A 17,908-nucleotide genomic window follows, 5' to 3' on the forward strand; every position below is an offset into this window, starting at 1 on the left:
TGCTGCTCCACTTCCCATCCAGCTCCCCGCTAGTGGCTGGGAAGAGAGCAGAGGATGGCTCAGGTCCTCATGCCCCCTGCTCCCACACAGCAGATCCAGAGAAGGCTCCAGTGCCTGATCTCAGATTATTCCAATTACAGCCACAGTGGCCATGTGGGGAGCAAAGCAGAAGGGGGGAAATCTCTGTAACTCTGCCTTTCAAGTGAAAAGAACACTATCAGTTCTATTCTGATGGAATAGAACACTATCATTTCTATCCTCTGTATGAGAATATCAATTTATTAACATATAACAGAATTTATCCTCCATGTATTCTATTGGGCAACTGTTTGTTACCATAAGGATATATCCAAGGTAGGTGACCCGAGTTACCCTGGCTCGGTTCTGGAAGCACAAGGTGCTGGTGAGGGGTTCTCGGGGCCACAGCACCTCCTGACGCAGTGTGTGTCTCCGGACTGCGTGCCTCTTCTCGCCGAGCCTCCGAGAGCCATGGCGGCTCCATTCTTAAAGCCTGATCCTTGCCCATCTCTAAATACTAGCATCAGACAAAAGCCCTCCCACACACCAAGACACAGGTGCTAAGCCCTGGCCACTGTTCTAGAGGATCCATTCTGTCCACATCACAGAATGCCCTGGCACCCATCAGCAAGAAGCCCACCCATTCAACACCCAGAACATGAGCTGTCTGTCACAACTGGACCTGACGCTGGGAAGTGCTGCTTCCAGGAGGAAGGGCCCTAGAGGTGGCCCTGCCTAGGAGCTGGCCAACACCACACAAACACCACTTAACATTCATTCAGAGGGGAGAAAAAAAGAATATTTTTATTAAGTATGTCTGATTTGTAATGGCAATTACAGACCATAAAATCTGAAAAGATATGGTTTAACTGTCTACACAGCTGAAGAGCACGTATACTAATGTGTAAAGTTAAAAGATTTTTAAACATTGACTTATTTTTATATATTTAAAAAAGACACAGATAGAACCCTTCTACCCACTGATTCAAGGCCCAGAATGCAAACTGCTGGTAATGCAAAAGAAAAAAGGGTGGGGGGGCACAGTAGCCTAGTGGCTAATGACCTCGCCTTGCACGAATGGGCGCCGGTTCTAATCCCAGTGGCCCCACTTCCCATCCAGCTCCCTGCTTGTGGCCTGGGAAGGCTGTTAAGGATGGCCCAGGGCCTTGGGACCCTGCACCCAAGTGGGAGACCCAGAAGAAGCTCCTGCCTTTTGACTTTGGACTGGCTTAGCTCTGGCCACTGCAGCCATTTGGGGAGTGAAGCCGTGGATGGAAGCTCTTTCTGTCTCTCCTTCTCTATAAATTTGCCTTTCCAATTAAAAAAAAATCTTTAAAACAAAACAAAAAAAACCTTTGCCTGCAAAAGCCAGAGCACAGCCAGGCTGCAGACAGGAGCCAGCTTTGCACCCACCAGGCAGGCAGCCAGGCAGCTAAGCCACCAGCTGCCCCCTCCAGGGCGCACAGAAGCAGGAAGAGGCTTTGGAAGCAGAGGCTGAGCGGGATTCCAGACACCCTGACTTGGGATGCTGGTTTTCGGAGCTTGGCTTCACCTGCTGTGCCAAACTCACTCCTCAGCTATCATTTAAAACGCACTTTGATCATTTAACTTCGGTACTGAAAAACTTCCCAAGACTGGGGCAGGAATTTGGAGTAAGGGTTATGCTATCCACTTCCTGTATGAAAATCCATGGGTTTGAGTCTTTATTTCTCCTCTTTGCAAAAAAATAAAACAACTTAAAAAGAGAGAGAGACTATTCAGGTCTTTTGTTGCTGCTGTGTCTTCACAAATTCAAACCCCCAGTACCTCCCGGGTGCCTCGGTCTGGGGGTGTCCTCCATCCCAGATATGGCACATGCCCTGGCTTAGTTTATAAACAAACTGGCGTCTCTGGTCTCTGGGTACCTTTCCTTTCTCCCTTTATCACACTGACAAAACCCAACAGAAGACCCAGCTCAAGCATGATCATCTATGAATCAACTGACCCTCTTACTGAAGCAGCTAAGCACACTCCTAGCACGCCAAAAGGAAAAGCCACACATTATTCAGTTCTATGCAACCACCTTTCCTACTAGATGAAGGGTCTTGAACTACTGTATTCCTTCTTTATCTCAAAGGCAAAGCCAAAGTCTGGCACATGGAATCAAGAAAACAAAGCTATAGTACACAGGCAACAAGTACAGGCTCCTCACAATCCACTGAAAACTAACTGTTCCACAGGTATTTACAAAACCTCAGCACTCACTACAGATTACAAACGCACAGACAGAAATGGGAAAACAAACTGTCAGTAAACTGACTATAATTTAAACATTAAAAACAGTGAGAAGTGTCTGTAAAAACTTATTGAGAGTATCTTAAATAATGTATGCCTCCGTTCTATATAACATAATCCATGTGAAGCAAGGTCTTCTTACGCCCTGGCGAAGTCATTCTTTTTTTTTTTTTAAAGATTTATTCATTTTATTACAGTCAGATATACAGAGAGGAGGAGAGACAGAGAGGAAGATCTTCCGTCCGATGATTCACTCCCCAAGTGAGCCGCAATAGGCCGGTGCGCGCCGATCCGAAGCCGGGAACCTGGAACCTCTTCCGGGTCTCCGATGCGGGTGCAGGGTCCCAATGCATTGGGCTGTCCTCAACTGCTTTCCCAGGCCACAAGCAAGGAGCTGGATGGGAAGTGGAGCTGCCGGGATTAGAACCAGCGCCCATATGGGATCCCGGGGCTTTCAAGGTGAGGACTTTAGCCGCTAGGCCACGTCGCCGGGCCCAAGTCATTCTTACTAAGTGTGGATCAATTTTCAAGATGTTATCCAGTGCACTTTGAATGTTATAATATGCCTCTGAAAGCTACTTTAATATCCAATTTAGAAACACCACTTCCTCTGGAACATCTTCATCCTTTCTGCCACACAAATTTCCTCATTTAGGTCAAGTTCACCTTCACTAAATTCCTTGGCTGCATTCACAGTGTCCCTCTAAAGGCAAGGAAAGCCATATTCCCATGATGGGCTTTTGCTTTGAAAATTCCACTTACGATTAATTCCAATTTAATTTACAGTATTTCATAATTTTTTTGCTACAATTTCACTTGTCCTTGGTTTTAATTCTTCATTTTTGTAAAACATCACAAGTAACTGCTACTTTAAAAGATAACCCTTTGCTAAGACTGCAAGTTGAACGTGAGTGAACGCTATGGTTAGACTATCTCTCTGTTCCAAGTCCTGATGGAGTTTAGTCCCAAAGTCTTTCGTTTATGGCCCTAAACAGAGAAGGCACGTAGCCATTTGGTGTTTAGAAGTGGGGCTTTGGGTAATTAGATCAGATATGCAGAATGATGCCCCATGGCTGGATCCTGACGGCTCTACGGGGCAAGGGAGAAGGACCACAAACACACATGCAAGCTCTTGCGTCGACATGTTTATGGCAGCCAAGGAGGGCTACTGTCAAAGCCTGCGCCATAGCATTTGTGTAAGGAAAATGTCCCTTCCCTTCACTGGTAGCCTGTTTTAGGCATTTTGTTATAGTCATGAAGAGCTGGTAAATTCAGTCAAGAATGAGTCCATTTTGTTCACCTCGGGGATATGTTACGTCCAGTCCCTGGCATTCAGCACATTCTCACTGAAAACACCAAGAAGCAGCAGCCTTAGTGGCAAGAGACACCTACATTCCCTGGCAGTGTGACAGTTCAAGTCCCACTTTGAGGCCATCCAGGCCTGCTGAGGTCTTGGCCACGCCTTCAGCTGGGTGGCACCAACATTGCCCACCCATTTTCTAATTAATTAAGAGATCACCAATGGGGAACATCCTACCTGTAGGTTCCCCGCCCAACAAGGAGGGGTCAGGGAATGCTTAAAACCCCAAGACCCTTCCTCAGAGCTTTGGTGTCTCTCTCCATCCTCTTCCGAGAGGCTCCCCACCTCCCGGCTCTCTCCGGAGGTGCTTTCCCCTTCCTCTCCCTTCCCTGCTCACCTGGTCCCTTCGCAAATAAACCTTTCCATCTGCAACAGATTCCCGGCTTTTTATTTCTATACTAAGCTGAGGAAAGAACCCACCGGGCATTTCTGGTAACACACTTGAATTCTGGCACCTCCACTTCCAATTCAGCTCCCTGCTAAGGCATCCTGAAGGAAGCAGATGATGGCTCAAGTCCTTGGGCCCCTGCCTCCTACAAGGGAGACAGAGTGTCAGTTTCTTACCTTCAGCCTGCCCTATCCCTGGCTTTATGGACATTTGGGGCCTGAACCAATTTATGGAAATGACTTCTCTTTGTCTCTCTCCCCCCCACCGGACACTCTGCCTTTTATACAGATGACTGAATGAAAGAATAAGGAATCATTAAGAGGGCTCAGCACCATAGCTTAGAGGCTAAAGTCCTTGCCTTAAACATGCCAGGATCCCATGTGGGTGCTGGTTCTAATCCCAGCAGCCCCACTTCCCATCCACCTCTCTGCTTGTGGCCTAGGAAAGCAGAGGAGGATGACACAAAGCCTTGGACCCTGCACCCACGTGGGAGACCTGGAGGAAGCTCCTGGCTCCAGAGAGGCTCAGCTCTGGCCATTTTGGCTACTAGGGGAGTTAACCAGACAACTGATCTTCCTCTCTGTGTATATGACTTTCCAACGAAAGTAAATAACTCGGGCCTGGCATGATAACACAGCGGTTAAAGTCCTCTCTTTGCATGTGCTGGCATCCCATTATGGGCACCGGTTCTAATCCTGGCAGCCCCACTTCCCATCAAGCTCCCTGCTTAGGGCCAGAAAAACAGTCAAGGACAGCTCAAAGCCTTGGGACCCCTGCAGCTCCAGCCATTGTGGCCACTTGGGGTGTGAATCTTCGGATGGAAGATCTTCCTCTCTGTCTCTCCTCTCTGAATATCTGTCTTTCCAATAAAAATAAATTAATTAAAAATAAATAAATCTTTTTTTAAGAAAGTATATTTAAGAATTTTTTTTTTGTAAGTTTATCCCCTACGGCTCCAAACTTATCTATAATACACCATGAACACTGCAATCTCCAACCTAGAAATCTTTCTTCCCAACTTTTCAACTTGGTCTTCTTCAAACACAGCCATCTATTGCTCATGCTTCTAAATTTTCATCATCTTCCTGTACTCAAGTGCCAATTACATCACATTTCTCAAGCCAACTATCAACCCAGCAATCCTCTGTTCTCATTTTGTTGCTACCAAACAGTGACAGACTCACTAATACTCGGCTCTCAAGTGTTCACTGCTGCCACTACTCCTGAGGTCAAGTTCATGTGCCTCTCATTTGCACACGCCTCACTGCTTCTTTAATCTATCAAAAAGAGAGCCTGAAGAGGGCACAGAATTATCTGTATGCAGGCATGCGCACATATGAATGCTGTTTCACTCTAAGCTTCCTCTTTGCATTCCCCAAACTCCTAAGGTGAGATATTTAAGAGTGAGATGTCTCAAATCCAACAGGATCCGCGATGAACAACTGTTGGAACTGCTCCACGCGGACAAGCATTCTCAGCGCATTCTTCACAGACACACACTCAATTCTCAAACCACCACCAACCTCTATACACATAATTATCCCCATACGAGGAAACTAAGTCACAGAGATGTTAGAAAACTTATCAAATTTCTATACAGCTAATCTACTATTCAAACCCATTCAGTCTGGTTTTAGATATAATTCAGAGACTTCAAAACCATTAAACAGAATTCAATGGCAGGAAAAGTCTCCAAAAGACTTTCAACGAGAGATTAAGAAATACAGGGTTGCCAGTTAAACATTGCAATTAGAATACTTAAAGTTACAAGCCAAATTTATGTCTTAGACTTACAAAGTGTCTGAAGGATAAGTGTGGATACCATTTAATTAACCTGTTGATGTACTCACTCTACTAATTAACAGAGATTCTGTTGAGCTTTTTAATATTATACTTAGTCAATATCCTAACTGCAAAAAAGGTTAAGATTAAACCATCAGGGGAGGTGAAAACTTCTCCAAGGTCATGTATAAGGGGCTACATCTTAGACTAACTTAACTACTAACGGCATTATCTAACTGGAAAATAATATTGAAACAGTTTTATCAGTTAATAACTTAATATGGAAGCACATTAAAAATTTGTGGAGAGGCCAGCATTGCAGCTTAGTGAGTTAAGCCACTACCTGTGAGGCTGGCATCCTACATGGGCACTGGCTCAAGTCCTGACTGCTCCACTTCAGATCTAGCTCCCAGGTAATGAGCCTGGGAAAGCAGTGGAAAATGGCCCTAATGTTACTTCCCTATAACCATTTGGGAGACCCAGTGAAGTTCCTGGCTTCAATCTGACCCAGCTGTGGCTGGTGTGGCCATTTGGGAAATCACCCAGCAGATAAGCATTCTCTCTCCCTGTTTCTCTAAAATGCAGTCTTTCAAATAAATAAAATAAATCCTTTTTTAAAAAGTTAACAAAAAACAAAATTTTTAAATAATTTTGGTGGACCAGCGCAAAGGCTCAATTAGCTAATCCTCTGCCTACAAGTGCCACCATCCCATATGGGTGCTAGTTTGTGTCTTGGCTGCCCCACTTCCCGTCCAGCTCATGTCCTGTGAAAGCAACAGAGGATGATCCAAAGCCTTGGGACCCTGCTCCCAAGTGGGAGACCCAGAAGAAGCTCCTGGCTCCTGGCTTCGGATCAGCTGAGCCTCAGCCGTTGTGGTCATTTGGGGAGTGAACTGGCAGATGGAAGATCCTTCTCTCTGTCTCTCCTTCTCTCTGTAAATCTGCCTTTCCAATACAAATATGTAAATTCTAAAATAAAAAACAAAAACAAAAAATGGTGCCAGAAAAACTATCTATGAATGTCGTGTCATCTTACAAAATAATTTACCTGAATTTTTTTGAACACCCCATCATATATACTTAAGCATAAAATCCACTGCTTCTAAAGCATCTTCACACTCACACAAAAATATACTTACTTAATAGGCAGAGTAAAAAAGACTGATGGAAGCCAGAGAGATCTTCCATCTGCTGGTTCACTCCCTGCATGCTCCCAACAGCCAGCCCTGAGCCAGGCCAAAGGCCACAGCCAGGAACTGCAGCCTGTCTTCCACATGGCTGACAGAGGCCCAAGCGGTCAGCCAGCAGTGCTACCGTCCATTGCTTTTCCAGGCAAATAAGAAGCTGGACTGGAAGTGGACCAAGCAGGACTCAAGCCGGCACACTGATATAGGATGCCTATGTAATAAGCGATTTGACACTGAACCCACTGAACAGGTGAACCCATTGAACAAAAATGTATTACTAACAATAGTGTACAAGGTAAGCACAGTGAGTTAAAACACATTCCTAATTTGGTAACAGAATAAAACAGCACTATTGGGCTTCACTTTATAAAGGACATTCCGTCTCTCATGAATACTATCACTCTGTAGCTCAGTACTAGTGGAAAATTTACAAACCTTTAAACCCGCCTAGCCTGCACTCCTGCTCCTGCTCCTCCCTCACGCCATTTAGAAGGGCTATTCTGAGCACTGTGTGTGTCTCAACTAGATCTGAAGCATAATCCCACAGCCAAGGACCACGGAGATCCCTGCACACAGCACAGTGACGCAGCCAGCCCAGGGGAAGCCACGGCTGCCGCGGGTGGCCTGCCCTTAGTCTGTGCTTCCTCACAGCAGCATTCTCGGACAGTGACAGAACCTGTCATTACTCTGCATGAAATTTAACGCTGGGAACAGCATTAATTTCCTTTTGTCAAGTAACTTTTAATACCAAAAGCTGTGAAATCCTTAAATTTGAACCCAAGAACTGCATTAAGAAACAAGCTGAGAAACACTTATCCAATAGACAACTTCATCTACAATCAATAGCATGGGAACTTTACAGGAGTTGTATTCATTACCCAGAATGTTCTATTAAGAAAAGCATATTGAAAACATCATTACTCAGATATTACAAAATTACAATCTTTTCAAACACTTTACATATTTTTAGGTTAAAGTATGACTCCGTAAGATAGCAGATAAACACATGAAAAGCTCCCCAATATCATTTGTCGTTAGAGAAGTTCAAATCAAAGTCACAGGATTCCAATACTTCATAGAACAGCCAATGTTAAACAGCCAACAATAAAGCAATGCAGACAGCCTTACCTCTCCCTAAGCAAGTACCCAAGAGAAAGCAGAATGTGCACTTAAATATTCCTGGTGGTCTTAAGCTTATCTCCAAAACCTGGAAATGCTCCTTACGGAATGGATCAAACCATGCTAAACACCACGCCTGCTTCTCAGCCATGAAGGAAAGCTGTGAAGGCATGGTACTTAACACAGCTGCTTGTGGTGCCCACATCCCAAATCAGAGTGACAGTTTGATTCCTCCCCTTTGGAGCCATCTTCCTGCTAATGGAAGGGAAGGGAAGGAAAGAAGGGAGGAAGCCAATGATGACTCAACTGCTAGGGCTGCTGCCAACCATGTGGGACACCCAGAGGGAGTCCGAGGCTCCTGGCTTCAGCCCAGCCTGCCCCTGGCTGCTGCGGGCATCCGAGGACCAGGGGGTCTCAGATCTGTCACTTTGCCTTTTCGGTAGAAGAAAGCAGACATTTTTATAAAAGACTATTGGAACTGGTATTGCACAGCCACTGGTTAAACTGCCATATGAGAAGTAAGCATCCCGATTTGAGTCTCGGCTATTCTGGCTATTCTCCCACTTCCTACTGATGAGCAAGAGCAAGCGGCAAATGGTGTCCCAGGTAACCGAGCCTCTCAGCCACGTGGCCGATTCAGACGGAGCTCCCGGCTCCAGCCTGACGCGGCCCCAGCTGCTGCAGCCACTGCAGGAGGTACCAGCCACCAGCTTTCTGTCTCCCTTGTCTTCCAAATAAACATACTCTCTAACAGACTATTTACCTCAAGGAGGCCATTTAGAAGCATACCATGGCATTAGTGTTTTCATTTTAGTAAGATGACTTAAATAAAAATGCTGCAAACATCAATAGTTTTTTCTAAAGCCACATTCATGTACCAAGAAACTATTAGCTATCATTCCTGTGTCGTTTATAAATGAGTTAAAAACATGCTCTTATAAAATGCATGAAGCAGAGGTCTCAATGCTGAGATCCTCATAGTTAAAACATGTTCAAATCCCTGGAATATTATCATCCACTCACTGGCACACTGCGTTTCAGAAATCTCATGGAAACAATAGTTCAACAGCTCTCTGTTGCAGTACAGCAGTGTGTGTGTGCGCAGGGAAGGGCGGGAGGACTGCTCTTTTCCTTCTTGCATGGGGGATGGGAACACAAGGTAGTTCTAAGCTCCTCCTTTCTCAAAAAAAATTTTTTTGAAAGGTAGACCAAAGCAGAGAGCGAATGCCTGCGACTGCCAGGGCTGGCTTGGTCATCCTGGCCTTTACCATGGGTGGCAGGAATTGAACCACTGACACATAGGGACACAATGGATAGCAACACAGGACAGAACAGCAGAGCAACCAGCGGTTGTGAGCAGGCTAATACTCTTCACCATAGTCTGCTGCCACCTCCTCACAATCCTTCTCCAGGGCAGCCATGTCCTCGCGAGCCTCAGTAAACTCTCCCTCCTCCATTGCCCTCACCCACGTACCAGTGAACAAATGCACGCTTGGCATACATGAGGTCAAACTCGTGGTTCAGATGAGCCCAGGCCTGGGCAATGGCTGTGGTGTTGCTGAGCGTGCACGCAGCTCGTGGGACCCTGGTCAGGTCTCCACCAGGCACCACAGTGGGAGGCTGGTAATTAATGCCAACCTTAAACAGGGGTACCAGTCCACAAACTGGATGCTCCACTTGGTATTGATGGTAGCAATGGCCGCGTTAACGTCTTTGGGAACTACATCCCCACGGTATAACAGGCACCAAGCCATGTATTTCCCGTGGCGAGGGTCACATTTTACCATCTGGTGAGCGAGCTCAAAGCAAGCATTGGTGAGCTCTGCTACAGAAAGCTGTTCATGGTAAGCTTTCTCAACGGAGATGACTGGGGCATAACTGGCCAGAGGGAAGTGGATGTGGGGGTAGGGGATCAGGCATCACCAGCTCTCAGGCTGGATGGGACGTAGGGATCCAAAGCAGCAGCCTAACCTAATGAACCACACCCACATGCCTAAGGAGTACAATTCCCCATCACAAAACAGGACCCTGGGGCCGGCACTGCTACCTACTACAACGCCCATGGTTCAAGTCACACCTGTTCCAGCTCCAAACCAGCTCCCAGCTTTTGTACCTGGGAAAAACAGCAGAATGGGCCCCGTATCCACAGGACATTCACGGAGGGCCTCCACAGGGAGTTCCAGACTCTGGTTTCAGTCTGGCCTAGCCCCCGCCACTGTGGCCACTTGAGGACTGAACTAAGGGTTGAGCTATAAACACTGAATGGGTCAATGGTGAGATTGCTACCAGCCTACTCTAAGTTACAGATGCAGAGAAGTCAGGCACATCACGCCATAATTCCCACAAGCTCACTTCATGGCTTATTCTCCTTTCTTTAAAGAAGATTAATTAACGTATCATGACCAGCATTGTGGCATAGTACATTAAGCACTGCCTGTAACATGGGCATCCCATATGGGGCCAGTTCAAGTCCTAGCTGTTCCACTTCCAGCTCCCTTCTGACACACCTGGGAAAGCAGCAGAGGATGGCTTAAACGCTTGGGCACTTGTTACCATATGGGAGACCTGGAAGAAGCTTCTGGTTTCAGCCTGGGCCCTTGTGGCCATTTGTGGAGTGAACCAGCAAACGGAAGATCATTCATTTCTCCCCTTCTCTCCATAACTGTGCCTTTAAAAATCATTCTTACTCTTTCTCTTCAAAAAGATGTATATATATAATAAAATGTTTTTTATGCAGTGATTTAAATTAGTCTGATTTCTGAATTAAAATCATAAATTTCAGGCATGCGTTCAGGACCTTAATAAAATACATTCTTTGTAAACTCCAATTAAGACACTGCTGACAAACCAAGGGAGCACTGACATTTTTACCTTGCTTAATTAAAATGTCCCCGTTAAGGGTGAACACTACAGCCTGACAACACGGCTGACACTTGGCAGCCACACTGCACCACTGTGACATACACCTGATTCCAGGCTTTTCCCAGTACTAACGGAGGCTCAGAAGCACCTTTCCAGAAACTTGCACACCTGCACACAAAGCTGAACCAGTGTGGAGGGAAGGGCTCATGCTGGGACCCAGCAACTCCAGGAAAGTGACTACTGCCACTTTCCCGCAATGGGCAGACAGCCTCAAAACTCCACACCTTCAGCATTCCGCCAGCCTCCGGGAAGGCTGAGGACACTCGGGCCAGGCAGGCGGCAGCACACAGGGCAGGGTGCCTGCAGCCCTGCCGCCCAGCGGGACAGCCAAGTGGGCATGACTGCAACCCTGAGACGCCACGCCTGCACCCTCCCAGTCCTGAGGAATCTCCACTTCTTATCTGAACCCTGCAAGCTGTCAGCCACCACAGATATACATCCATCCAGTCACCACCTTCACAGACACAGCTCGAGTCTCCGATTTCTAGGCAACTTTTTAAAAAATTAGGAGTTCTTTTCTAGTCTGAATTTTCTGATTCGTGGAGTTTTAAATGCCGTCTTCTTGAATTTCTCCTCTATTTACCTGCCAGTAGGTTAACAAAACAGCTTACCATTCAAAATACCTCACTGAAAATCAGGAACAAGAAATGACTTAGCTCTAGGTTAACCAAATAGGAGAGTCAGGAGGCCCCACTGGAAGTGGAGACTGAGGAGGGACGAGGCCCACGCGAGGCGATGCGAGGCTTCCTCCAGCAACGCACTCCCACTCTATCACTGCTCTCTGCAAAACTGAAAGGGGCACCAGCACTGAAATAGCGAGAGAAGCAGCATTCCAAATGGACGTCAATTCAGACGGCAAATAGTTTATTCTCCATAGTTCTATTTATGACTGCAATTCTGTAATAAATGGTTCTAATCGATGCAACATAAATATAGTCGAGACCATTATTTATTCATTAGCCCAATCCTGGCCTTCGAGAACTATAAGCTGTCTCAGTCACCTTCAGCAGCTTCTTTTTTGTTTTTTGATTTATTTTCATTGGAAAGTCAGATTTCCAGAGAAGAGACAGAAAGATCTTTCATCTACTGGTTCACTCTCCAACTGGCCAAAATGGTTACAGCTAAGCCAATTCAAAGCCAGGAGTTTCTTCCGGGTCTCCCACGCAGTTGCAGGTCCCAAGGCTTTGCACCATCCTTGACTGCTTTCCCAGGTCACAAGCAGGGAGCTGGATGGGAAGTGGGGTCGCTGGGATGAGAACCAGCACCCATATGGGATCCTCGCACATGGAAGGCGAGGATTTAGTCACTAGGCTATCACACTGGGCCCAATAGCATTTGTACAACATAAAAAATATCTCCTCACTCAACCCCATTATTAGTAAGGGCCACTCACCACCCGGAAGGCAATCTCTGACAAACACTCCTCTTCTTCACAAAGAATGTAGCAACAATTAATTGTATTTGATATTTTTGTTCTTATATAATCCCATACCAGGGCCAAGCAAAAACAGTTAAATATTTTGCAAAGAGTAATTGATTTACTGAGATCTTATAAAAAAAAATGGTTAACTCACAGATAACAAACTGGTTAAACAAACAACACAGCAAAAGTCTATGTAGTGAGAGGGCTACCTGGGAAGGGGGCGGGGCTGGCGAGCTCCCCAGGCCAACAGCCCGAACAGAGGCTACTTTGTAAGGCAGAAAGGAGGACATTTCTGTAAAGGTACAGGGCAGGTCCTCCCAGCGAAGCCTGCCTGATTTTGCTAACTGCACCACGGTGCTAATTCTGTCAGTTTATATGGTAAGGATCCAAGACTCCCCAACTAAGAAACACATTCCCTCATCAATAAATGTTTCTCTGTACTTTCGCAGCGTGATTTTTTAAAAAGGCCAGAAAACATACTAACAAGAACAAAACTCAAACCGAAAAACCAACTCAAGACCAGGCAACACGCCACCTTAGCACAAGTGCATTATACGCCAAAGGCACGGATTTAAAGCACAGGAAGACAGCTTTCCCCAATTTCTGATGACAACCCCGTCAAGAGCGTTGGGGCTTCCAGCTAAAAACAATTTCATTCATGACAAAACGTGTAGCTAAAGTTGTCTCCAGCTGCCTGCTGTCACAGGCCCCATTACTTAAAACCGGGGTCCAACATGCAACCCAGGAGGGACTCGGATGGAAGACCGTCAATTTCGCATCAGTTTCCTAGTGGCTTTTAAACAGTTCTTTCACTGGCTTGTTAATGTAAAACCAAATGCTCGGAATATTTCGGTCTGGAGCACCGGGCAGGGATTCCAAGTTTGCCGGCCGCCGCCCCACCCCTGGCGGAGGGGCCACCTCCCAGCGACGCTGGCCCGGGGGGCAGCTTTCTCAAGTGGATTTTGCTTGGCCGCCTATTCAACGCGCACAGCCGCGGGAGGTGAGGCCCCACGCGCGGGACCACCGCCCTGCAGACCCGGCCCACTTCTCTTTGCACGTGAAGTCGGTGAAAGCAAATTAAGGAGCTCCCCGCCCCCACTCCTAACTACGCAATGAAGTCTCCAACTAGCGGGGCTGAAGCGCCACATTCCGAAAATTCAGAGTCAGCCGAACAAAACGCCCAGGGAACCGCGTCGCTTCGCTTCAATACTGACCGACGCCACGCTGTGTGTGCGTCTGTGCGCGTGTTTTTAAGCATCCACGGGGCGCCAACATTTCCACACCCGCCCCTCCCCTCCCCCTCCCTCCTTCGCCGCACCCCTCCCCCACCCCGCCAGTCGCTCCCCCGACGCCCCCGCGGGAGGCTACTCACCCAGCTTTTCCACCAACTTGAGCATCACCCCTCCGATATGCACCTCTCCGGTCACCCTGAGGGTGACATCCCGGTTCAGGTCCGTCACATGGACGCTCAGCTCCCACGTCCCGTCCGCGTAGCAGCCATCTGGCATCCTTATCCCGTCCAGAGCCATAGCTCCTTCCTGCGCGCGCGGAGGAAATGGCTCTCGTTAGGCGTCACTCGCCCCCCGCCCCCTACTCCCCAAAGGCAGGCAGAGCCCACCGTGCTGGTCCCGTGGAGAGGGAAGGCGGGGGGAGCCGGGAGCCTCTCCGCGGCAACTCGGGAGGGCTGCGAAGCACGCTCAGCGGCCCCGGCCCCCAGCGCCCTCGCCTAGCGGACCGCGGCGGGCGTCACCTGCCTGCCGCCCGGCCGCCGCCGGCCCGGGGAAGACGGCGCCCGCGGGCTCCGCACCTTCCTCACCCCCTACCCGCGCTCCCCTTCGGAAGGCAGCCCCGGCCCCCCTCACCGCGCGCTCCTCGCGCTCCCCGGCCCCGGAGTTCGCCGGCCACAGGCGCGGGGGGCGGCGTCTGGCGGGGCGTCGGCGGCCGCGTCCCGCTCCGCAGCCGACTCAAGCTCAGCCTCCCGGCCAGAGCCGCTAATGGAATCCCGGCGCCGCTGCCCCCCGCCTCGCCCTGCGCGCTCCACCCCTCTCTCTCCGCCCCCTCAGCGCGAGGGCCGGGCCCGCCGCCTCCGGCTCCTCCGCCCCGCACAGCGGCCCGGGGAGAGCCCGCCGGCCGGCCTCGGCCTCTCCTCCGCCCTCCCCGAGGCGGGGGCCGCCGAGTCCGGGCTGGAGGCGGGGCGGCGAGGGGCGCCGGCGGCCGCGGCGGCAATCTCAGCCCCGCCGAGCGCTGCCCTTTTATGGGAAAAGAAGGACCCGGCGCAGGGATGGAATCCAACATCCGGGCTCTCGGCGGCGGGTGCTGAGGAGGGGGAGTGTGGGGCGCGCCTCCGGCCGCCGGCGGCCCGCGGGAGGAAGGGGGCTCGGCGCTGAGCAGCGGCCGCAAGGACTGCCCAGGGCGGCCGATTTCGGGGAACAAAGCCTTCCCGCTACCTCCTCAGAGCCCACCCCCCAAAGTCCTGAGGTGGTGAGAGGGTGCGTTTCCTGAGAGCTGGCTGAGAGGAGTTGGGAGACTTTTAAAACTTTTAAGTGAGCACCCAAGCCAGCTCCGTGAACGTCCCGGCAATATGCGAAGCCGCCCGGGCGGCGGGGGTGCGGGGCGAGGCGCAGACGTCGCGGTCCCAGCGGGGTCCACGGGACCGCCGGGAGCTTTTCCGAGGCCTTCACCCATTCCGAAGCCGGAGCCCGGGAACGAGCAGCCGGCGAGGCAGGACGCTCCACGAAACCCTCCCTGCGAAACCGCATCCCGGGCCTGTCCAGCTCCCTGGACAAATCTGGGTAACTTTCCAGACTGCGGACAGCCGCCTGTTAACACTGTGCGATGGGCACTCGTCCCTCGCTGCACCTCCAAGGAGCCAGGGTGGCCAGGCAGAACCGGGGAAGGCTGTTCAGGGGTGGGTGAGCGCCTTCCATGGACTCCCACCGTCCCACTCACCCCTCCCAAGAGCACTCCTCACCAACACACCCGGCCAAACTGCCTCCCGGGCCAGTGCCCTGCTCAAAATATACAGGTCAGAAAGCTCAGAAGAGACGCCACGCCAGATCCCAGTTTACCAAGTCCCAAGGGGAACCCACCAGGCAGAACAAAAGCCAAGACAAAAAGAAAAAAAAAACCCTTTTGCTCATCAACACATCTGGGCAAGGAGGCTCAACGCTCCACAGAGGCCTGGAACCCACAAAGGAGCCAACACAGCGATGTTTAGTCAGATACCAGAGGTTTGGCACCAGAGAAACAGGAAAACCACTCTTGAGTTACAGCTCATTCCTCATGGAGAAATGGATGCCTTCAGATACCCAGAGAAAAGCTGTTTCTGTACATCGTGTTGAAAAATAGAAACAGGAAAATATTTTTAGTAAAATAGAAAATGCCTTGTTGGGGTTAAAAAAAGAAAAAGCACTATGTGCAACTGTAAAAATCTAGAGTAAATTATACGCGGGTGGCGGGGGAGGCAGTAGGGAAATGCAGCTCAATGTCCGGAAGCTGCGACCTCGGGGTTCTTGGAGTCACTGTTTTCTGTGAACTGCACCATCGCATCTGCCACCTGCAGTCTGGTCCCCACCCAGAACTGCCCTCGGCATCGCCTCATCGCTGTGTGCATGTACAGGGGTCCGTGGCGAAAGCCGCACCTGTGCCCTTGGCCAGGATGTTGGGGGATTTCTTTTTGTGTTTTAGGAATGTAGAAATTCACAAGCACCCTGGAACTGAGGAAATGGAAATTGTACTGCTATCTGTCAGCGCAACAGTACTGTCGGCACTCTGTGCATTCCACAAGAACATCTTCTTCATAAGGAAAGCCCCACTTTTAAAAGTCACATTTTCATTTCTCCCACCTTCTGCCCAAAAGGCTTAAGGACATGGGTAAGGAAGCATACACTGTGAGACAGCAAAAATTAGAAGTGGCACAACACTCACAAAAGGACATTCCGGGGCATTTAGAGGGTTGGGGCAGAGATATTAGAGGTATTATGAATGACATATGAATACCTCAGCTCCTATAAGGACTCGAAATACGCAGGTGCTTTTTGAATATCCCCTTTCTTCCAGACACAGTGGTTGAAGCTGTCTGGGCTCAGACACCCTTTGGAACATTCAGTGTCTACTTTCTAGTTCTTTCCTCACCAGCGAGAATCACTTTCTGAACAATCTGCGGCCATGGCGCCTGCCGCTCTGACCCCCGTGATGGAGAGGGGGCAGAACTCTAATACTGTCAATAGCTGCCCCATTTCTTGACATGGGAAATGCTTGAAGTACGGCTCTAGAACTTCCTGGCTTTCAAATGGCAGCAGTTTCTGTTGGAGCAATGTCCAAAGCCAGGGAAGGCAGCCCCTCGTTTGTATATTACTGGGGGGATATTGAGATTAGGAGGTACTGTTTCAAGCTTTTGCTGGCTTTGAAGATGAAAGGGGAGTTGGACTCAAATCTATGAAACTGGCTGGGATTTTTTTCCCCCTAGTTCATCAAGTGAGACCTTCAAGTGCATTTCTTAAATGTTTCCTTCCACCCAAGAGTTCTAGTATATTCTAACGTTTACTTTTATCTACAAGGCCCCCTCCCCCCAAAACCTCTAAGACAATGTAAGTACTTGTGGTACTTACATCATGTTGAAAAGTAGCCGAGAACTCCAGTGTTTGGAAGAACGGCTGGCTCTTTGAAAGCAGCAATAGCCAAATAAGGTTCCAAGCGCTGGACTTTGATTCAAACCCAGTGATGCCTCACAGATCCTCCGTCAGATGCAGTGCTTAGACTCACTAATCCCAGGTCGACTTCAGCAGTTTCTCTTTGTGCTTTAAAAGGGGATTTCTGAGGGCTTCATAGAAAGCAGAAGCACAAAGCTTGAGGGGAGAAAAGTTCTAAGTAGGAGAAAAGAGGAGAAGGTTTGTTGGAGTATGAATGTGGGGTAGAGATGCTTTAACTGCAACATAAGGCCAGCCGAGTGAAATGTAACGAATTCTTGCTTTCACCTGCCTGCTGAGCTGGTGGAAGGGCTGGGGTGAAGTGAGGAAAGGAAGGTTGCACAGCCAGTTTTTTTTCCTTTTTAAACCCTATAAGTAGTTGTCTCTGTAAGTAGCAAGGCAATGACTGGCAATGACTAACAACCTGAGAAATGAAAGAATTGCTGGAAATGGGGCTGTTTTCACCCAGCCTGAAGGAAGGACTCTGAGATGACAGTGCAATCTACTGCAAAGGGAAAGGCAGGCACCCCTGGCATGTACGCTTTAGTTCCAGAACCGTGGTGTAGCAAGCCACATTGGATTCTCCTCATTTTCGCTTCTGATTTAAGTACACACGTCAGAATACCTTGAGAAGTGTCCTGAACTTTCACAAAAATGTGGAATGTTCACACACACACACACAAATACGGTAGCAATCAGGGCAAACAGAGGCTCGCAGTTGTATAAACCATGTCACAACCTCTGTAG

General features: G+C 49.0%; 1 protein-coding gene across 9 annotated transcripts in view; it reads right to left on the reverse strand.

The window, feature by feature from the left end:
• Positions 1-14,516, reverse strand: part of FERMT2 (FERM domain containing kindlin 2) — a 79,677-nt gene extending 65,161 nt beyond the window's left edge. For 5 of the 9 annotated variants that reach the window (XM_058666451.1, XM_058666449.1, XM_058666450.1 and 2 more), the window contains exons 1-2: positions 14,336-14,463; positions 13,846-14,011 (exon numbers count right to left, since the gene is read on the reverse strand). In XM_058666451.1, the coding sequence (XP_058522434.1) occupies positions 13,846-14,002 (157 nt within the window). In that variant the 5' untranslated portion in view covers positions 14,003-14,011; positions 14,336-14,463. Of the gene's footprint in view, positions 1-13,845; positions 14,013-14,335 lie in introns of those variants that run through there. The other 4 variants (XM_004584828.4, XM_004584827.4, XM_036495523.2 and 1 more) reach the window with 2 other exon arrangements.
• Between the last annotated feature and the right edge of the window lie 3,392 nt (positions 14,517-17,908).

This window comes from Ochotona princeps, chromosome 6, assembly GCF_030435755.1.
Source record: "Ochotona princeps isolate mOchPri1 chromosome 6, mOchPri1.hap1, whole genome shotgun sequence".
Lineage (NCBI taxonomy): Eukaryota > Metazoa > Chordata > Mammalia > Lagomorpha > Ochotonidae > Ochotona > Ochotona princeps.